At 31.7% G+C, this 22,788-nt stretch overlaps 3 protein-coding genes across 3 annotated transcripts; 1 reads left to right on the forward strand and 2 right to left on the reverse strand.

Moving 5' to 3' along the window:
- Positions 1-1,513: 1,513 nt before the first annotated feature.
- LOC128032391 (citrate synthase, glyoxysomal-like) lies at positions 1,514-2,815 on the reverse strand (the record flags this gene model as incomplete). The annotated part of the gene is made up of 4 exons (XM_052620401.1): positions 1,514-1,779; positions 2,126-2,249; positions 2,352-2,449; positions 2,786-2,815. Coding segments are annotated over 4 exons (261 nt in total), but the record flags the coding sequence as incomplete, so codon positions are not given.
- Positions 2,816-3,432: 617 nt separating this feature from the next.
- Positions 3,433-3,991, reverse strand: LOC128032455 (uncharacterized). The gene is made up of 2 exons (XM_052620614.1): positions 3,785-3,991; positions 3,433-3,693 (listed from the first exon to the last, which is right to left on the reverse strand). The coding sequence occupies exons 1-2, from the start codon at positions 3,881-3,883 to the stop codon at positions 3,448-3,450; spliced, it is 345 nt and encodes a 114-aa protein (XP_052476574.1). The 5' UTR covers positions 3,884-3,991; the 3' UTR covers positions 3,433-3,447.
- Positions 3,992-7,485: 3,494 nt separating this feature from the next.
- LOC105797647 (ankyrin repeat-containing protein BDA1-like) lies at positions 7,486-21,564 on the forward strand. The gene is made up of 4 exons (XM_052621230.1): positions 7,486-8,022; positions 8,135-8,930; positions 20,759-20,888; positions 21,117-21,564. The coding sequence occupies exons 1-4, from the start codon at positions 7,585-7,587 to the stop codon at positions 21,562-21,564; spliced, it is 1,812 nt and encodes a 603-aa protein (XP_052477190.1). The 5' UTR covers positions 7,486-7,584.
- The last annotated feature ends 1,224 nt before the right edge of the window (positions 21,565-22,788 follow it).

The following is a 22,788-nucleotide window of genomic DNA, read 5'->3' on the forward strand; positions in this document are numbered from 1 at the left end:
TATTAATGACAGTTGACATATAATAAATTTTAAAAATAAAAAATATATATTAATTAAATTCGGGCCGGGCCCGCCAAAAAAAGTTTACCCGAGGTCTGCCCGCTTTTAAACAGGTCTCATTTTTGCCCAAACCCATATTTCGGCCTATATTTTACCCGAACCTCCCATATTTCAAAGGGCCATCGGGCGGGCAGCCGCCTGCCCATGAGCACCTCTACTTCATAATTATAAAAGGTTGTTGTACTCTTTTGTAATTTAATTTTTTAATTTTCAAATTTTGAAAATTAAATTTAATTGTTAATATTATTAAAATTCTTCATTAAATTTAGATTTATTATAATATTTTTATTACAATTTTAAAATATCATACCAATAAATTAAAAAAATTGAATCATATTAATAATTAAATTTAAAATTTAAAATCTAAACATAAAAACTAAATTTTAAATGTATAAAAACTACAAAAGACCTAAAAAGCAAACTTTAACCTGTATATTATAACTTTGCATACATCAAAACAAAACCCATCTTTAAAATATTTTAGATATTGAGATTTAATGTCAGAAATCATGTTGATTAATTAGCATTCCAAGCTATTGGCATAATAAAATTTGTTTAGTATTTGATTAAATTAGAAACTTGTTTTTAAATGGACTACTTTAAAAGTTTAAAAAACTATTTTCAAATATTAGTTGATGTGCTAGTCGAAGACCAAGACCAAAAAGATATACGTATATTTGGGTGCCCTTTCTATCCATGTTGTTTCCTTGTTGACTCCAATACATAGACCATACATCACGTACGTCTTTAGTCTTTTCAGCTAATTGCTGTAAGTGGGGGACTTGATTAAACCCATTCAGTTTCTCTCTTATTGTCTATCAATCCTTCCTCCTAACACTACACCAAAACAGGTTTTTAGCGGCGTTTTTTATACCTTTAGCGGCACTTTTTAGCGCCGCTAAAAGTATTTGCGGCGTTTTTGAAAACGCTACAAAAAATGCCACTGTTGTTATTGCCGCAAACTTTTGCGGCGCTTTTACCACAAACGCCGCTATAGATCAGGATCTTTAGCGGCGCTTTTCTAACAAACGCCGCTATAGCTCAAGACCTTTAGCGGCGCTTTTACCACAAACGCCACTATAGATCAAAGACCTTTAGCGACGCTTTGATTACAAACGCCGCTAAAAACACCATTCTTTGGCGGCGTTTATGGAAAAACGCCACTAACTTTTAAAAAACATTTAGAAATATTAAATATTAAAATCAAACATTATTAATATCAAAAATTAATTAGTATTAAATATATACTTTTAGTTAAAAAGATAGTATTTAATCATATAATAAATTAATTTTTTTAGTCAAAATATTGAAAAATTATGTTAATATTTAAATAGCAAAATTACAAGTTCAAATAGTGCAACTAATTGATTGCAAAAAAAAAAAATGCACAAGTTCAAAATGTAAAATTTATAGACTAAAATGGAAATTCAAAAACCCTTTGAAATTAAACTGAAATGGATCATCTTCATCTTCATCTTCATCTTCATCATCTTCTTCTTCACTTTCAACTCTGTGACCATCTTCTTCTCTGCTGCCTATGTGATTCAATGCTCTCCTTTCATCATCTTCATCGTCATTATAAGGCACAGTGACTCTTCAGGAGGTGAAGATGGTGAATCCACAACCCTCTGCCGTTTTAAGTCCCGTTTTACGTCTACACTATCACCAAGTTTCCTTTTTGCTTTCATCTTCTTTCCCCCTCCTTCACTCTCACAATTTCTGCTGTTATACCACAGTAGCATTCATCAATTAAACTAAATTCCCATGAGATCTTCTACTACAATCGTTCACCTAAAATATGATAAAAAAAAAAGAACTATACTTTTGGATGCTGAGAAAAAAAGTAGAAAAATTCATAGCCAACTATCTAGGGTTTTTATTGAGTACCAGATAAAACATAGCAGCATAGCAAGTCAAAGTTGGTAGGGATTTTCCCAACCAAGAATATGGAATCACACTACACTAGAAGAAAATAACATGCCTCGTTGCTTATTTCGGTTCCACAGTCATGATCATAAGTATAATTATAATAATATAGGTTTTGAGTCCTGAAGTATTGACTGACCTGTTGGGGTCTTATTATCTTTGTATCGGGATCATCTAGAGACTCGTGCCAGTGTGCCATGTACCCAGCCATTCGAGGGATTGCAAATAACACAGTGAAGAACTCTGGTGGAAATCCCATGGCCCTATTGAATAAAACCTCAATTGTCACTGGTCCAACATCTAAAATATATCTTATACATTCGTCTAGTTTCTCAAAGTGAGCAGTGAAATTAATCTTATCTTACCGATATATTAACCCAGAATAGAAATCAACATTTGGATAAAGCTTCCTCTTAATAAAATATTCGTCAGATAATGCGGCCTTCTCCAAACTAATAGCTACCTGCAAAAGGGGAAAATGATAGACGGCAAGAGAAAAGCATATTAAAACATTTACAGTAAACAAAGAAATCATGGACAAAATTAGAATGTCACTTATACAAACTACAAAGTACTAATGAATCCCTGTTTAGAAAACATAATACTATTTACGGAATTTGCCACCAAATATGAAGCCAACATGACTGAACTCTCAGTCCATGCGTTATTATACCTTGATCAGCTTACATACCATGAAACATTCAAGTTCAATCATGAAGAACTTAAAACAGATTAGGTGTGGGAAAAGGTTAGTTGCTTTATGTAAAAGAAAATAATCCGGAGGGTTGTCGATAAACACCTCAATAAGTGGATCCCGACCAACAATAGAAAAAATTAAGTACAAAGGAGATTAGATAAATTTTCAAACAAAATATCAGCGACTAAAATATACTATACATTTCTTTTATTTTTTTGAAGAAATTAGAAGAGTTTAACAATAAAATTATGAAAAACCACAAGCCACTGTCACTACTGCTGGGACATTCAAACTGACATAAATTAAAACCAAACTCCGATCAAGAAATGAGTATATAGAAAACAATAGAAGATTATTCAAATATGAAAAAAATTAAAATCAAAATAAAGAGGAAAAAATACTAAAAAAACAAAATAAAATATCAAAGAAAATGAAGCGAAGAAAATTTTCATAAAGAAAATAAATATGACCACCTTCTGTGCAATTCAGTGCAATTGTTGACAAGCCCATTGAGTTTTTAGTACCCTTAGCAAGAGATTCCAAAGAAGCACCAGCCTGCAAAAGGGTACAAAGAAATAGACTGAAACAGGGTTCAGTAAAGTAGAAACACAATTCAAAATTTCGGATTACACCAACTAAATTTCTTTCATCAATGCTTAATAAACCTCATATACTCGGACATGTAATTATAGTATGTTTACTATATACATAAAGAATGAGTAAAAATATATGATCAAAAGCAAATATTTTTTTGATAAAGAAATTCAAATTTGAACCCGCAATTGCAGCAGTAAACTATGCATGTTATCCAGTTTCTGTTTAAGTTCTTTAATGTTAGTAAGGTTCACCAGGGAAGACTCAGAATTAGATGATTCAGTGATGAGAGCGGCACACTTTTCAAGCTTGAGCAACCACAAGATTCCAGCAGTTAACCTACCAATTGAATCAACTTCGGATTTGCATAAGAAAGCAAGGTGTTGAAGTTCGTCCTTGGTTAAAACAGCCTCAATCTATAGAAGTGAATGAAACCTTTATTTAAGAGTGTGATTGGAGATTACTACCTATGTAATCAAGTTCTTTTAAAAGTAAGATTGAATTTACCTGTTGTTTGACTGAGAGTTTAAAGTTCTCCATCATCCAGTTGATGGTTTCGTTGTCAACTTTATCTTCCAATATCTTCATACGAACTTCAAGATTCATTCTTCCAAATATTCAGACACTTTCTTTGAAGCCATTTAGAGGTAAAGGATCTTCAAGGATGCTGCTCCTCTTGATATTCATGCTAAATGCACAATTTGGATCCCATTTTCCTGTTGATATTCATGCACTCTATGCAAATAAGGGCACTACCAGACCAACCATAGTAATGTCATTTCATGTTTTAGAAAAGCTACTTGCATCCATGAATAGAAACACTTTGGCACAGCGCAAACCATGTTTATTAGTAATATTTCTACATCGCATTCTCACAAGCAATCTATCTATTGACAAATTTTGGCATTATGCAATAGAATTCCTCTGAAACAACAACAACATGAGGATAATCTTATGACTATCCTAACTTTATAAACATAATGCAAGAATCGTATAATTTTTTTTAACACAACCAACTTATATTGCAATGAATCCACGCTTTAACACAATAAACCCAGAATTTGAAGACTAGAACAGTGGCAGTGCCATACATCCAAAAGACTAAGAATGACACGTAAATAAGCTCAGCAATTCTAATAAATAAAACAAGGAAATAGAACGGGCGAGAAATTTAAAAGAAAAAAATGCATTATTTTCTAGCTACTAGAAAAACAAAGAAGACTTCAAGTTGACAGCAAATACGAACAGAAGAAAAGTCGAATTGAGACCACAAGTAAAACCAATTCCTGAAACAAGTATGAAAAAGACCCAATCTTTATTTTATTCCTTTTCTTAAAAACCAATGAAGGAGAAAAGAAAAGGCAAGTACCTCAATAGCGTTCTTCAAAAGAAGGTCATCTTCAGGTATCCAAGTGGAAAGGGCTGGCGCCAAAGCCCCCATCTATTTTGGAGCACAACTAAGCAAGAAGGAGCCACCTTTCAACCCCTCCCCCCTTTTCTTTATATTCGTTTTACAACTTTGTCTTCCCACGATTTGTGTCTGGCGAAGCGTCGGTTTGGGTCTCTCTAAGTGTGTGAACCATGAAAACGAAAAACAAAAGAACAAAAAAGAGTGTGTGGGAGGGAATTTTAAGAGGAAACCTAGAACTAAAAACTGAAACCAGAGGACAGTAGAATAGAATAGCTAACTCGAACAAGAGAAGTCGCATTTTGTAAAGTTAGGGGTTTTGGGAAATTAGGATTTCAAAATTTGGGAAAAATATGGCGCGATTCTTTTAAAAGTATTTGTATGCGTTTACAAAAACGCCACAAAAAATCATAGTTTTTAATACATAGTTTTTCGAACTTTGCGGCGTTTATATCATAGCGCCACTAATGCTCATAAAAAACGACACCGTTTTGTTTAAACAACAATGAAATTTTGCGGCGCTTTTAGCGTAGCGCCGCTAATGCTGACCTTTAGTGGCGTTTTTCTCCTAGCGCCGCAAAATCCAATAAATTCGTAGTCAAAAACTACACCGTTTTGGATAAAAACGCCACTAATAAATGAAATTCTTTATTGAAACGGCGCTGTTTTGGAAAATTTTAATACATAGGTTTTTTTAAGTTATATTTATAAAAATTAGATAAAATTAAAAAATTTAGTTTTTTAAGTAATATTTATAAAAATTAGATAAAATTAAAAGTTTAATGTTTTTATTTCATTTTTATTTTGTATTTTAATTTTATTTCTTATAAATTGGCCTCTCCAAATTTAATAATTATACCTACATTATCCATAGCAATCTATTACTTTTTAAACTTATTTATTAATTCGATTTAAGGTAATATTTAAATATATCAAATGGTTTAGATTCAATTTTTTAAATATAAAACATTAATTAATTGTATAAAATTTCAAATCTCAAGTAAACCTTAACCTTATTAAACCCTAAATGAACCATTGAAATGATATAAATATTTAAGTCTATCTATTATATACATCTCTTTCAAGGCATAATTTAAACCCTAAATTATACATCTTTTACAATTACATAATAACATATTTAAAATATAAAAAAATCTAAACCCAAAACCCTAACCCGACCCTTAAAACCCTAAACCCTAAACCCTAAATCCCTAACTCTTAACCAATAACGTCTAACCCCTAAACTCTTAACCCCTAAACCTTAAATCTCGACCAGCATCCCTTAATTAAACCATAATCCCTAATCCATAATCCCTAAATCCATATATATACTACTCCCTAAACCTTTAAATATGAACCCCTAAACCGACCTTAAATATTAAATTTATCATATACTCTAAACTAATTAAAAACCCTAAACAATTTTATTATTATCTTTTACAACTACATAATAACATATTTTAAATATAATAATAATAATCTAAACCCAAAACCCTAACTCGACCCCTGAAACCTTAAACCCTAAATCCCTAACTCTTAACCCCTAGCTAACATCTAACTCCTAAACCCCTAACCCCTAAGCCTTAAATCCCAACCCTTAATTAAACCATAATCCCTATTAATCCATAATCCCTAAATCCATAAATACTCCCTAACTAAAACCTTAAAATATGAACTCTTAAACCGACCTTAAATCTTAAATAAAATCATATACCCTAAACTGAAAACCCTAAACTATAGTAATAATTAATTCAATATTTTAAAATTAATAATATCTCTTTTACGATTATATAAGAAATTTTTTATTATATAAATTAAAAATAATTAGTAATCATGTACCCAAAAAATTTTAAATTTATTTTAACTAATAGTCTTTTAATTTTTCCATGTGTTTTATTTCAAATTATTTCCACGTGTTATTTTTTCTGAAGATTTTAAATATTTAATTAGAAATAAGTTCAATTTTAAATAATTAATATAAATAATAAATCAATTAAACATCGCTAAATCCCTGAAAGCGCAAAAAAAGGTGTAGTTTTGGCTTAGGTTTTTTTGCGGCGCTTCCTTAAAAACGCTGCTAAATCCCCGAAAGCGCACAAAACGGAGTCGTTTTGCCTTATGTTTTTTGCGGTGCTTTCTAAAAAACGCCGCAAAATCCCCGAAAGCTCACAAAACGGCGTCGTTTTGGATTAGGTTTTTTGCGGCGCTTTCCCAAAAACGCCGCTAAAGCCCTGAGCATTAGCGGCGCTTTCTTAAAAACGCCGCTAAACCCCCGAAAGCTCACAAAAACTGCGAGGTTTTACGTTAGGTTTTTTGCGGCGCTATCTCAAAAACGCCGCTAAAGCCGTGAGCATTAGCGGCGCTTCCTTAAAAATACCGCTAAATCCACAAAGCTCACAAAACTGCATCGTTTTGGATTAGGTTTTTTGCGGCGCTTTCTCAAAAACGCCGCTAAATCCACAAAGCTCACAAAACTGCGTCGTTTTGGATTAGGTTTTTTGCGGCGCTTTCTCAAAAATGCCGCTAAAGCCCTAAGCATTAGCGGCGCTTCCTTAAAAACGTCGCTAAATCCACAAAGCTCACAAAACTGCGTCGTTTTGGATTCGGTTTTTTGCGGCGCTTTTTAAAAAACGCCACTATTGCTTATTGTTAGCAGCGTTTTCCAGGAAGCGCCACTAATGTTCGATCTTTAGTAGCGTTTTTTATTCAAACGCCGCTAAAAACGCCGCTAAAAGCCGGTTTTGGTGTAGTGTAAGATGGATGAAAGTTTGAGAACAGCTGCTCGTACAGGAAATGTTAGTGATTTGTATTCATTAATTCAAAGAAATGGAAATGTTTTGAGGAGTTTTGATGAAGTGGAGTTTACGGAAACTCCATTACACGTAGCTGCAGAAGAAGGATGCATTGGGTTCGCAATGGAGATGATGAACTTAAAGCCATCATTTCTAGGAAGCTAAACCAACAAGGTTTGAGCCCAATTCACATTGCGGTTAAAAAAGGGCATAAAGAGATGGTGCTACGCTTCCTAGAGATTGATAAAGATCTTGTTCGTGTCAAAGGGAAGAAGGGTAAGACTCCCTTGCACTTGATAAGTAAAGTTGGAAACCCTGATGGCTTGGTCGATAGGTTTTTGGAGGTTTGTCCCCAAAGTATCAAAAACGTTACAACTAGGAACCGTACTGCTTTGCATATTGCAGCGGAAAAGAAGAGATTGGACGCTTTCCAGGTTCTAATTCGAACACTTAAAAAGAAAGACTACTGTCACGAAGTAGTGAACAGGAAAGACGAAGATGGCAACACTGCACTGCACATAGCTGCTATCAATAATCAACCCCAGGTTCGATCCATCATCTCTTGTATATAATTAATATTACATGGATTGTTTTGTATTTCATGGTTGATTGGTTGTTGCTTCTCTTTTTTAATATCTCAAATTATTGACTAAATAGATGCTCAAACTACTACTAGAATGCAAAGCTGATAAGCATGAGACCAATGAAGCTGGTTTGACGGCACTGGAGGCAGCGCATCAACAGAACAATATTGAAAGCATTAGCATTCTGCGTGATAGTTTTAGTCCACGAGTTTCCAACTTTAAATATAAGTTGAAGAAACAAATTGGCAAGTATGTGGCAAAGGCATCATCGTTAATCTTTGACGATGTAGATAATATATCAAGCGAGGACCGCAGTACCTTACTAATAATTTTAGGACTGCTGCTAACGGCATCCTTCCAAGTGACTCTTAGCCCGCCTGGCGGTGTTTTGCAAGGAGAAAATTTCTCAAAGTCCAAAGGATCATATGATGCAAATGCGCCCGGGAAATCAGTCTTGGGTGAAGTTTACTTTCTTCGTTTCTTTGTTCCAACTTATGTTGTGTTTATGACAGCATTTTTCTTAACAGTAGCCCCCCTTAAACCATTTCCCGTTGGCCTCAGGACAACACTTCAAATACTACTTGCATTTTTGGCAATATGCTTCAATCAATCAGTAAGTATCATAGCGCCAACAGATTTAGCAAGATATGTCATCTATATATTTTCGATATTCTTTGTTTTCTTATTGGTGCTGATGAGTATTGTTTATCGGGCGTCAAAATTCATCACTTCAATTCTGGGATTTTGGTTATTCCCATGGTTATTAATTTTTCTCTTTAATGAATTTTCGCAAGGAACCATTTTAATTGTAGGATATTGTTTGTACTTCATAATCCTATTCTTAGGGGGATGGTTATTCATCAGTCTATGTAAGTTCTGCACAAAGGGATGTCGTGCACGTTGTAACTCGTAAAAAATCAAATTTATATTTATTCTTGTTTTCTGTCAATTTATTATAGTATTTTTTTAATTAAATATTTGATATATTATTAACAAAGAAGCAAACAATTTCATGAATATTTTAGTTTTTAAAATGTTACTTAAAATAGGTTGTTTTTGGATTTTTTTAATATAATTTATAAGAGTATTTCGATATCGAATGGGATGTTAATTCTTCTTGAATTCTTGCCACTCAATTCTTGATATAACGAAATACACTAATTAGACCTTACTCCCCTTCTTTTATTTTCACACAATATCCAAAAATTCATTTTAAAAACCCTAAAATCTCTCTCTCTCTCTATCCATATTTTAACCCGAATTATTTTTTTAATCCACTATTTATCTAATGGTTTCATTGATGTTTCAACATGAACATTTTGCTCCTAAAATGTAAATATGATCAAATTATCACTCATTTTTTAAAATTTTATTATTATTAGATTTTGTTACAATTAAGTTTTTTTTTTATGAATTTCTTTTGATACTTCAGTAAATTAAATTCTTTTTTAGTGAAATTTTTCTCAAGATGAAGATCCAACTATTTTGCCCAACATAATCTTCGTTTTGACCAATTAGATAAATGTATTGAACGCCACTTAGAAAGAATTGATTTATTAGTGACAATTAAAATGTCCCATGTAACACCCCTAACCCACATTCGTCGCCGAAATAAAGTTTTGGAGCATTACCGATAAAACAAACATAATTTCAAAACATTTCATATCATATAATATTCAAGTCAAAATCAATCAAGCTCATACATATTGTCCCTTATTCGAGCCCTCGAGGCCCAAAATACGTGATAGAAACAAGTCGGAACTAATTTGGAAACTCAGAGAATTTTTTGCGAAATATTAAAACTTTTCAAAGCTGCAGGGTTCACACGATCGTGTGGTCAGGTCGTGTGACTCACACGGTCAGGAGACACGCCCATGTCTATATTTGTGTAACTCTCTGACTTGTGCCAGACCGTGTGCCCTTTCGAAATGGCCTCGTACACCCGTGTCCTAGCCGTGTGCCCTTTACACGGTCCAGTCACACGCTCATGTGTTTGGCCGTGTGGACTCAAAATGTACCTTAATCAAGCAACTCAAAAATCATTCATTTAACAAATTCAAAACACGATCAAACACATCCAAAACATTTCAAAACAATCGTCCTAGGTACCTAACTAGTGTACCCTCATTGGTACCACAATTATATCATTAAAACATATCAATAAAACATCAATCAAATCCAATATGTAAACATGTCAAATTCAATCTATTTTGCCTAATTCATGTTCATTCAAACATTAACTTAACAGGCCAAAATATGACCTCAAACATAAACACATATTTATATGTATATAACCAACCAATATTAACTATAATCTTATTACAATTAATTCACAAAATAACTATTAATAAGACACCTTAGGTACATGCCGACACATTTCAAAAGGATAAACATCAGTACATTTGAGTTCAGGACCGTTGTTGGATGCTAAATCAGCAATCAAAATTAGTACCTAACCTGCACACGGAAAACAAAACCGTGCGCTGAGTAAAAACTCAGTGGTATTTCTATAATCTGAATATTTAAATATAAGAAATTACATATATACTATTGAAATATAAACACATATTAATATTTATTTATTTCAACAACCATATCATATTTTATTTGTTTCACAAATATCTCAATTCACATACTTGCTATATAAATAGCTTCTCACAATTTATTTCACATTTCTTTATACAATTGTATTATCCTTTCCATATTCATTTCATGAGTATGTAACTCATATATTCCATATATTTGCAACATATTTCACATTCTATTTTCAATTCACTATTTCACTTCCATTTCTCATACCATGTCATTTCAATATCAATCATAAAACTTTATTACTCATTTACCCCTATTAACACGACTCGGACTCGGACGGATACACGGATCTAACCAAAACACACCAGTTTGGCACCCAGTGCCTCATCGGATAATTCGAAGTAATAATTTGACACTCAATGTCTCATCGGCTAAACCGAAATAAATTGGCACCCGGTGCCTCATCGAATTAATCCAAAGTAGTAAATTGACACCCAGTGTCTCATCGACTCGAAGTCGAAGAAATCCCTGAACTCTTCCAATCCTATGGCATCTCAACTATATCCGACTCAGCCCGATATAGTGAATAGGGTTTAATTTCACTTTTCAAATACAACCAATATTCATTTCAATTCAAATAATCAATATATTCAATATATATATCAATTCAATCAATATAAATTCAATAAATTCATCACATACTAAATCAATCCATTTCAATTGCAAAACACAATAATTCTCACCTCAACACTTACCATATACATTAAATTGAATTATAACAATTAACAACAACTAAATCGGATTATAGAAATACAAACCAGAAATTCCGAGGTATTCCTCGTCGACTTTGTCTTTTCCCTTTTTAGTCGAGGATTCCGGTACGACGTTAGCTACGAAATTAAAACAATTAAAAATCATCAATACAACACAATTCAATTTCATATTGAATATTTCAATTTTTACTCAAATATTGCTTAAATTTCAATTTCCACTTTAAACTAGATTCTTCACATTTAATTCTTTATTTTCATTCAATTTCCACTTTAAACTAGATTTAACTCTCTATTTTCACTCAAACCTCTAAATTTCAAATTTTCACAATTTAATCCCTATTACTCAAAATTTACAATTTATTCTACAACTCAATTCTTTTTCATTTCTAACTTAAAATCTATCAATTTAATTCTAATACTAAAATTATTCAACAAAGACAACACTTAAAACTCAATAATTTCTAAAAAATTTGACATGGGTCGGGTAGTATTTAATACCGAGATTCCAAAAACATAAAAATAACAAGAAAAAAGGACTAAATTGACTAACCAATTGAGCTTGAAACTTTGAAGCCCTTAACTTTTGTCTTTCTCCTTTTCTTTCCTTTTTCTTCCTTTTTTTTTCCCTTGTGTTTCGTTTGTTCTTTCTTTCTTTTCTATTTCTTTTTCTTTTATTTTATTATTATAATATAATATATATACTTAAACATTAAGATTTAATATTATATAATATTATAATAATTTTTTACTTTAAATTTTAAAATAATATACACTTATGCTGCCTCATTTATGAGCAATGGCATAATTGCTTCTTTAGTCCCTTTAATTTTTCTTTAATCTATAATTCAACTTTCACCCTTTATGCAATTAAGTTCTTATATCTAATTACTCTTAATTCATGCAAATTCACCTAACCAAAACCTAATTAACTACACAACTAACTTTGTAAATATTTTTTAAAAATATTTACGAGTCCAATTTACGATAATGGAGTCTCGAAAATACACTTTCTGACACCCCTGACTATCAGGTCGTTACATCCCACTTTGAAAACACATACTTTTCATTTTCCATACGAGGAAGCTATTATAAAATTGAAAGATATAACTTTAATAACCGACCTTTCAATGGTTGAGTCTTAACTCAATTGGAACCATTGCTATTAAAGGAATTAGGAATCATATTTTTTTCTTCTGATTTAAGGGTTAGAAAAGAGGTAATAAGTAGAAGTAGGTATTGTATCAAAAGTAATAGCCAACCTTTTTTATTGAAAAACAACCGATAACAAGAGACTGTCCAATTGAATTGTTCTGGTTATGTTATCAATTATTTGATGCTATTACTGACAAGGAGGAGAAAGAATGGGATGATGATATCATGAAATTTACATGGTTGATAAAACTTATCAAATGGGTCCCAATGTTAATGCAATTCTCAAGTAGATAGAACAATATGCTAAAACTTATATGATTTATGTGATAGGAGGAATGTTGTTATCAGAAAAGTCTAGCAACTTGGTTCATGACATGTATCTAAATATATTATGAAATTCTGATTTCGCCATATGCCAACTAAGGGGCAATGAATGGTGTTTCTCAACTATTGTTTACACAAGTTATCCTAATAATATGTGTTCAAGGCCTTACCTAGAATCCACAATAAAAATCATAGTTCAATAATGTTATGTTTGGTAGGGGTATTATTTTTTAGTATATATGAGTTAGCAATAAACTAATGTAATCGATAACATTTAGCCGCTCCCATGATTTGTTATAAGTAAAGAGAATGAATATTTTCGCTTATTTTGAAAAGGTCTTATTTTTAAAAGAGTTTTTACTCATCTTTCTAATTTCGAGTTTAAATTTACAATATGGTAGTGTTTGAAAAGTCATCTGATAATTGGATTTGAGTGTAATTGCTTGTAGTCACGCAATGATGGCATGTTTGGATAACCATGGTAATTGGTGGCTCTCACTGAATTGTGTGTAATTGGAGCACCCAATTATATTATAAAAATAATTTATGTACTTTATAAAGTTATAACAAAAAATTATATTATTTAAATCCTAAAAAAGGTTATGGCCAAAAAGTTTATTATAAAAAATAATTTACATGTTATAAAAGTGTTATAATATATTTATTTATAAAAAATTATGGCCAAGAAGTATCAACATAACTTATTTATGTGTCCATACTATATATTATAAAAATAATATTTATTCATAAAGAAATGTTAATAGTTTTTATTATAACTTATTTATAAAAAAACATAACTTTTAAAATTATGACAAAAATTATATTATTTATAAGAAGTGCTATGAAAATTATTGGACAATTTATAAAGGTTATATATTATTTTTTACTAAGGGTATAACCTAGCATAATTTTTCTCCAAATTAAGCTTATATAATTTTTATAATTAAAGCTAAATACTATTTGGACTATAAACACAAATATTATAAAGTCAATGTTAATTATGCAAATACAAAAGGTTTTATTGCATCATATCATGAGGTATGATACCATTTGAGAGAATGATGCCAGATAGAAGTACCATAGATAGCTCACGAACTCTATAATTTGAGACATTTCAAGATTCAAAATGTGGTTGAAAAGACATTTGTTATTCTAAAAAAATATTTCTCATACTAACATCATCTTAGTATAGTATATATATAAAAATAAGATGGGATCATACTAGCATGTTGCATATTTCATAACTTCAATCATAGGTGGAATTGAGATGATTCATGCGTCGAAAAGTATATGGAAGAAGGAGATCTTGATAATCTTAATGATGTAGATTCAAATTCAAATAATGATAAGAAGCATATGTTAAATATTAAAGAGGACAACAAATATGCATTAAAACAATTAGATAAAATTGCATACGAGGTTTATTTTTCTTGTTATTTTTGTTAATAATCGTATTATTAACTACTTTTTAGCCTAACATAATACATATGATTATTTAATTTTTATTACTTGTTTAGAAATTATTTTTCTCATACTGATATTTTTTATAATAACCGATATTTTTTAAGATGTAATTCCACTCTGTCGACCAAACATGTCTAAGAAATTATAATTCTTTGTAATTACAAGAGAGTAATCACAACGGAGTGCTTGTGGATTGAACGACATCCTTGTGGAGACGAATTTGGCAAATCTCAAGATTAGTGATGGTGAGGAGGAGGCCTAGTGTCACATCCCAAAAATCGGGCTAATAGAATCGAAATTGTGAATCAGGAGTGATCACACTCCGATTTTAGGATTATCTTTGTGCATTTGATAAAAACATGAATTATTGGTCTGGTGGTTAAGTGTTAGTGAAATTGTCCTTGAAATTTAAGTTCAAATCTCTTCCCTTGTACTATTTTTTTATTATTTTGCAAAATTTGCTTCAAACCTTAATATGTGTCACGCCTTTTTTAAAAATAAATATTGTAAATTATATCAAGAATGAGTAATTGGCCTAGTGGTAAAGAGTAAGTGAAGTTATCCTTGTAATTTTTTTTTTCTTTTAAGCATGCGTCGTCCACCCGTAGCAAGTTGTCAGATTTCAGTTTATCTAACACTAAAAAATCTGATTAACTTGAATATTCAAAGATTTTGTTTGATTTATCAAAATAGGATTCTTTTTATAAAACTAACCCCCAAAAAATAATTAATTACTTAAATGACCTATTTTTTAATAAAATAAGAAAATAACTCAAAATTTACCGTAAAAGTTGGTGGAGCCAAAATGTTTGGCCACTAGCATGCTAGTCAGCAATCTGGATAAAAATTTTAATTTTTTTGTGAAGTCATGTAGAATGGCGCCACTTGTTTAAATATTAAGGAAATACTGCGATTTTTGAAAAATTAGAGGTTTAAACAATTTTATCTTTTTCTGGTAGAGTCAAATAATTTTACGCCACCAACCCTATTTTGCTCCTATTCTGTTGCCTATCCTTTTTTTGATTTTTTTATTTGTTTTTCTTTATTTACTTTTTCAATTTTTTATTTGTTTATTATTTATTTTATAATATTATAAATGTTTTATAATATTATTTTTAATTTTAAATAGATTTTTAAATTTTAAATATAATTTTTAATATTATAAAACATTTAAAATATATTATTTTTAAAGATATGACTTTTAAATTTATTATTTGTTTTATAATATTTTAAATTTTTTTAAAAAATTTAAATAATATTTTATTTCAATATAATAATAATTTTAAATATAATATTTTTAAAATTTTAAATATACTTTTTAAAACGTTTGAATATCTTTAAAATAATTTTAAAAATAATAATTTAAAATTTTTATAATATTAAAAATTATATTTAAAATTAAAAATAATATTATAAAATATTTAAAATATACATTTAAAATATTATAAAATAAATAATAAACAAACAAATAAAAAAAAATTAAAATGAAAAAGTAAATAAAGAAAAACAAATAAAATGAAAAAAACAAAAAATGAAAAACAAATAAAAAAATCAGAAAAAGGACAGGCAACATAATAGGAGCAGAATAGGGTTGGTGGCACCAAATTATTTAGCTCCACCAGAAAATGGTAAAACTGCTTAAAGTCCCTCTCCTTTATTTTTTAAAAATTACAGTATTTTCTTAGTATTTATATAAGTGGTGTCATTGTACAAGCTCAAATTGCCCGACCCTCTTAAAACAGGCCCAATTAACAGCCCAATACCCACTTAAGCCTAATTACCCAAACAATTAGCCCAAAACCCCCAAAACAGAAACCCTAGCAGCAGCAAGTAGCGTCGCAGCCTCCCCGCCTCCAGCAAGTGCCCAATCGCCGCACGTCTCGGGGCTGACCTCTCCATGCACGCCGTTTCTCCACGATTACCTGTAAAAACGGACTCAAAGAGTCCAAGGAGAAAAAATAGCAAAGAATAACAGAATAGATAGTTTTTATTTTGTACATTTCGGCTATAAAAGGGTCGATTTTAATTGTTTGTAAAGGGGGGGAATCAAGAGAGAACAGAAAAGATCAGTATTTTTAGGTGATTTTTTTTGTTTTCTTGGAAGTGTCCATCGTCTTTTTATTTATATTTATATTTATATTTATATATATATATTTTGTATTTTCTTTTATTTGGATTTTATTTCACTTAAAATAACAAAGAAAAGAGGGAAAGGAACTTACCTGGTGCCGTCGCGGTGTCCCCTCTCCGTCGCAATCGGAGGCCGGGGCGTCATCGGAGGCCAAAGGTCGGCCTAGCGGCGGCAACAATAGGAAAATTGAAAAACCCTAACAGAGAAGGCTAGGGTTGTTTGGTGTTTTAATATAAATTGTTTTTGATATTTTTGTTGAGTTTTATAACAGACGAAACGGCGCCGTTTAGCTGGGGAAGGGTCCGCGCGTCGACCCGACCCGCAGTTGGGTCCGCGCGTCTCCACCCTAAATGGGGAAATCCGCAGCTAGCCCTCCCCCTTTTGCCACACGTTTTAATCAAGTTTTTTTTTATATAAATTTGGCCTTTAAACTCTGTTTATTTTTTTTAATATGATCCTTAATCATTTTTTTTTAGTTTTTTTTATATTATTTGGCATTGTGTTATTATTATATTATTACTATCATTATTATTATTATATTTCTTATTCATGTACATTCGCATATTTTATATGTCATATATATGCATATTTAATATATATATATATATATTAAGCTTTATACATGCATGCATATATTTCATTCGTACATTTCTGAAATTTCTTTTTATATAGTTTTTTTCATTTTAACTTTCACATGCCTTATATTTTATACATACTTATACGTTTTTTATTTTGTAAATATATACACATATACATACTTTTATGGTTTTTTCTTATTTTCATAATTTTACATATATATAAATACACACACATTTTAGAATATACATATATAATTTAAATTAAAGTATTTGTTTCATGTTATACATTAACTTTTTTAACATGCCTTTCAGAAAGCATATATTTTGGTTGCGTCAAAGCATTAAAATAGTCATATTTTACAAATTTCCAAAATATCTGGCATTTATGATTCTTGAGAAAGATCGTGTCCTAACTTACTGGATTGCGATTATTTTTCGATGAATTTAGAAAGCCAAGTATTCATTTCACAATAAATTCACAAATTTCAAATAAAAGCTTATTCTCGGGAATTCAAAAATGTCGGGTCCTAACTTACTGGTCATGACATTTCATTATCTCGAAATAAGAATTTCTAAAACAAAAGGTAATAGTCGGTATTTTGAAGATTTAAAAATATTGTGCCCTAACTCACTGGGTGTGGTGTTTTATTTCTTTGAAATAAGAATGTTTTATTATTTTGATTCATTCACGAGATAAGAAGTTTTCTTTTAAAATCTTTTCAAATTTTCGACACCAAGACATTAAATAATCAATTTGGTACCGATTTCGGGCGTTACGAGGGTGCTAACCCTTCTTCGTGCGTAACTGACTCCCGAACCTGTTTTCTCAAATTTCGCAGACCGAAATTGTTTTTAAGGTGAGCTGGTCACACCTCAATCAAGGATCGGTGGCGACTCCAATTTTTATTTTTAAAGTCGACAACTAAATTTTTTGTTTTCAAAAAAACGGTTTCGACAGTCATTATACATGGTTCTACAAAAAAATTAATTTTTTATCCAAATTGTTGACGTGGCATGTTAGTGACGCCAAATATTTTGGCTTCACCAACTTTTACTGTAGCTTTCGGATTATTTTTATATTTTATCAAAACATAAGTTATTTAAGTAATTAATTATTTTTGGGATTAACTTTATAATAAAAAAAAACCCTCAAAATGGTTATCAGTTGTTTTTAAAGGTTAGACTAAATTTTTGTTAGAGTTTTTTTTTCTTTTTTTCCTCTCTTTGCCGTCCCCTTCATTTTTTTTTCCTCGCTCTTCTTCAATTTTCTCCCGTAACCCACCATTATTGCAACCTAAAGCACTAGTTTTTATTTTCTGTTTATGTCGTCCCTTTGCCCATCACTTCTCTACTTTATTTGATTGAATCCTTATCTTTTTAATATCAATATTTTGTTCATAAGTTGTTGCCATTTTTTATTCTTCATTGTTATCCATTTCTCCTTCTCTTGTTGTTGCACATTAAAGCTTTTGTTGCTCTCATAATTTCTATATTGTCCCCCCATCTAAGTCTCATCTTGTCATCATTATTTCTCTTATTTTGCTTTTGATTTTGTACATATTCTCACCCCTTGGCTGAATCCTCTTAACATGATTAGCAAGCATTTATTTTCGTTGATCAAATGTTAACACGGGTCTTCAAACCGGTGTAGCATAAGTTGATCCAATCAATTAGATTTCATTTTCCTTCTTGATCTCGGTTGGCCGAATGCCATAGAGGTTTCATTGGCTGATTTTAATCATTTTGTTACATGTTTATCATGTCCGAGTTGCAGATTAGGAAGGAATCGAGACAAATCCAAGTTGTAGTGGTGCTCAGTCAATTGTTAGTGTTCTATGTATTGTAATCGAGGTGTGAGATTTAAATCAATTGTGAATGGTGTATGTGTGTGTACTATTTTACATGTTGGTTGACTAATGTTGTTGTACCAAATACTTATCGATCAACCTCCAAGTAGTTGCTACTGGTTACTTTCGTTAGTGACTTCTTATCTAGTTTACTTCAATTTTGTTGCTCAACCTTGCACCGTTTGCCATCTAAATGCGTTGCTTACTGTTTTGGTGTCGATTAGCTTCAATTTCTTGTTGTTTTAGCCTGCTGTGTGTTTGTCGATCAATCCTTAATTATAGTCTTCAATTGCCTATGTACATGCCCACTGTTCTGCTTCATTAAATGCATGTTAAACATGTTGTTATTTTCTGTATCTCTTGTTTGCATGCCTATAAAGCATGTCACTGTTATGATTATTGATCGTGTGATTATGACACGTTTCTGTATTGTATCGTATCTGATTCTACTATTATGAGATAATGACATTACGCATTGCATCGGAGTTTGGATTGATCGGAGACAGAGGAGATTTGTTGAGCTCTGGCTGTATATTTGCAATTACTAGAGTTCTGGCGGTAAATTTGCAATTTCGGAGTTCTGGCAATTTGTTCGCAATTTGTTTTTGCGAATTGTCTGCATACTATTCTAGCGGTTCGTCCATAACACTGTTCTAGTGGTTTATCCATGCAATCTGACTAGCAGCATAGTTTCAATTATTTTCTGTTACCTATGGTTTAACCACAATTAGCTACGGCTCCTTTTTATATGATGTGTATGGTTGGATATGGTGTGTAGCAGATGGATGGCTAAGAAAACTACATTGAAATTCATGAACATCTATACAAATTTTGTGATTTCATATACTTTGACGATATGGTGATTGGTGATATTGTTGTATATGTTATTAATGTGAACACAAATGATTTTATGGTCTTGGGTACACTGTTTATTTTTTATTGATCTCATACTGAGTTTCGTAGCTCATCCCATAGTTTAATACCTTTCAGGCAATCTGTATGGATAGAACTCGAACTCAGCATTCGAAGGTTTCATCTCGATTTTTGCTAAATAAGTGTTAAATTTTATAATTTTATTTTATTCGGGTTTGTAATAATTTATTTTACTTAATTGTGACATAGGTATTGTTATAGGGATATTTTGATATTTGCATACATTGTGACCAAAACTAGATAAATTAAATAACTGAATAACAAATTAATAATTGATCTTTAAAATTAGAAATGATGGTTTCCATTAATAAATTATAAATTCTAGATTTTCCGCTGTAAAATTGGTTTTGAAACTTTGAATGACCAATTAATAGTTAAATATGTTTTCAAATTTAATAAGAAATTTTATTTAATTGATCTTGATTAAATTCAATATAAATTAATAATTTTATAAATTCAAGTAAAGCCACACTTAGATTTCTGTAAAATAAGCAATTTACTTAAAGAAAATAAAATTTTCTGAAAAGTCTAATTGTTTTATTAAGTCATTTTGGTAGTCAATGTGACCTTTAAAATCCGGTCAAAATTTCTGGGTCAGGTTGGGGAGGTGGATAGAGGGGAGGAATGTGATCTCTCTTTCAATTTTTGCCTAGCTTGGTGCAATTTCAGGCAATGAGGAATACTTTAAGCCAATCTTTGGCACTCTCTTGAGGGAGTGGTCATTTCAAATTTAGGTGAAAAAAAGTTTTTGTTTAAGTTTTTTTATGAGATTGATATTAACAGGGACTCCCTGGAGCTTTAATAATCATTTATTAATGTTTCATAAACCGAAGAAAAGTAAGGATCCGTTGCAAGTTCCACTCTTTTTACAATTTTTTTGGTGTAAGTACACAATCTTCCTTCGGGACTAATGTCGGAGGCAATGGTGCATCAGTTTTGGTAAATTTGTGGGGGCTTTCCTAGATTATGATGCCAAGTCCATGAGTCAGGGTGTTAAAGGGTATATGCATATTAAGGTGCGCCTTGAAGTTCGTTGCCCCGTGAAACGAAGGAAGAAGATTGCTCTCCTAAAGGATTCTTATTTCTATGCGCAGTTCTATTACGAGAAATAATCTCTTTTCTACTTCCTTTGTGGCTGGCTTGGACATGGTGAAAGTTTCTGCCCGCATCGAATTACAATAGATAAGCAGGAGGTGGCTTTCGGTTGGGACGTTGCTTTTCGGGCTACCCCTAATTGGGTTGCCCCGCCCCCGCCATCAGGGACTGCGATGTAGCAAAAGGTGTTTGGGAAGCTTTTAATGTCAAGTGGCCTTCTGAACAGAATTATATCAGTTTTTCAGTGGTTATTATCTATTTTTTCTAATAATGATGTTGATTCTTGCAAGCTAGTTGTTGTTATATGTTGGGCTTTACGACACTCAAGAAATAAGGGGATTCATGAGCATAAATGGGACACGGTTAAAGACATTGGTATGTTTGTAAGAGCATTCATGCTAGAGCTAGGAAGTTTGCAACAAAGTGTACCTGTGAATATCGAGAGGGTTGTGTCTCGGTGGAAACCCCCTGATGCCCCTTTTGTCAAGATTAACTTTGATGCAGGCTTTGGAGGTTCTGAAAAATTGGCCAGCACAGGGGTTATACGAAATAATGAAGGTAGAATTTTGGGTGCATGCTGCCATACCAAAAAATATATTCCTAATGCTTTTGTTGCAGAGGCGTTAGCTGGTGTTCAGGCCCTACAGTTTGCTGCCGATTTGGGTTTCACTTAATGTCATTCTTGAGGGTGATGCCCGATCTGTTCTTTCTCGACTTACTGTTGGAGGGGATGATAGATCAGAAATGTTCGCTCATATCCAAGATGCAAGGTTATTGATGAATTCGCTTCATGCATGTAAAGTTCGTCATATTTACGAAAAATGCAATCAGCCTGCTCATTTACTCACGATTAAGGGCTTTGCCAGAGGTGATTCTGTGTATTGTGGATCGAAGAAGCTCCCGGCCAGGTGCAAACAGCGTCGACGACGGATTGCATGTGGCTTAGTCGCTCGTCTCCATGTATTTGTGACCGTGGAATGGTGAATATCGGGTAGCGTCTTCTATTTTTCGAACTTCCAACAGCTCTAAAGTTCTCCTTGTATATAGTTTTTTTTCATTTCTGATTTAGGCCAAAAAAAAATCCAGCTGTGTCCCTTTTTTGACACGCTTTGAGGTAGGGGTGTCCATTCGGTTAACCGACCCAAAATAACATTAATCGAATTAACCGACCTTTCAAAATTTTTAACCGTTAACCGAACCGAAATTTTTTCGGTTAATTCGGTCGGTTAACCGAATTAACCGAAAATTATATATTTTTTATTTTTAATTAAAAATTAACTGAATTACCCGAATTAACCGAATTAACCAAATTAACCGGATTACCCGAATTAACCGAATTAAATCACTACATAATTAAATTACTTTTAGACTTTTAGACTTTAGTTTTAGAATTTTATTTTTATTTATTAAATTATTTGTAATTTTTATGATTGGGTTGGGTTGGGTAATTAGGTTGGGTTGAATACTTGGGTTTAGATTGGGTTTAGGTGAATAGTGGGTCTATTTATATATTATAATTTTATTTATTAATTTTTTCGGTTAAACCGAAAAATTAAGTTAACCGACCGGTTTCGAACTGAATTAACCGTTAACCAAAAAATTAAAAAATAATTAACCGACCTCCGACCGAAAAAATTCTATTAACCGACCGATTAACCAAATTCGGTCAGTTAACCGAAATTTTTTCGGTTTTACCCGAATTTTACACACCCCTACCCCTACTTTGAGGTGTATCTGGTAAGTATCCAAATGTGTCGGTGGCGTGTCCGTGTACTGGTACGAAGGAGTTTTCTCCGTAACGATGCTTCATATCTAGCTGGTTTAATGGTTTACAGCTGACTTGTGTACTTAGTTTTATTCCTATCAATAAAATATGACGTTTCAATTTTTACAATTTA

Source organism: Gossypium raimondii, chromosome 9 (genome assembly GCF_025698545.1).
Source record: "Gossypium raimondii isolate GPD5lz chromosome 9, ASM2569854v1, whole genome shotgun sequence".
Classification (NCBI taxonomy): Eukaryota; Viridiplantae; Streptophyta; class Magnoliopsida; order Malvales; family Malvaceae; genus Gossypium; species Gossypium raimondii.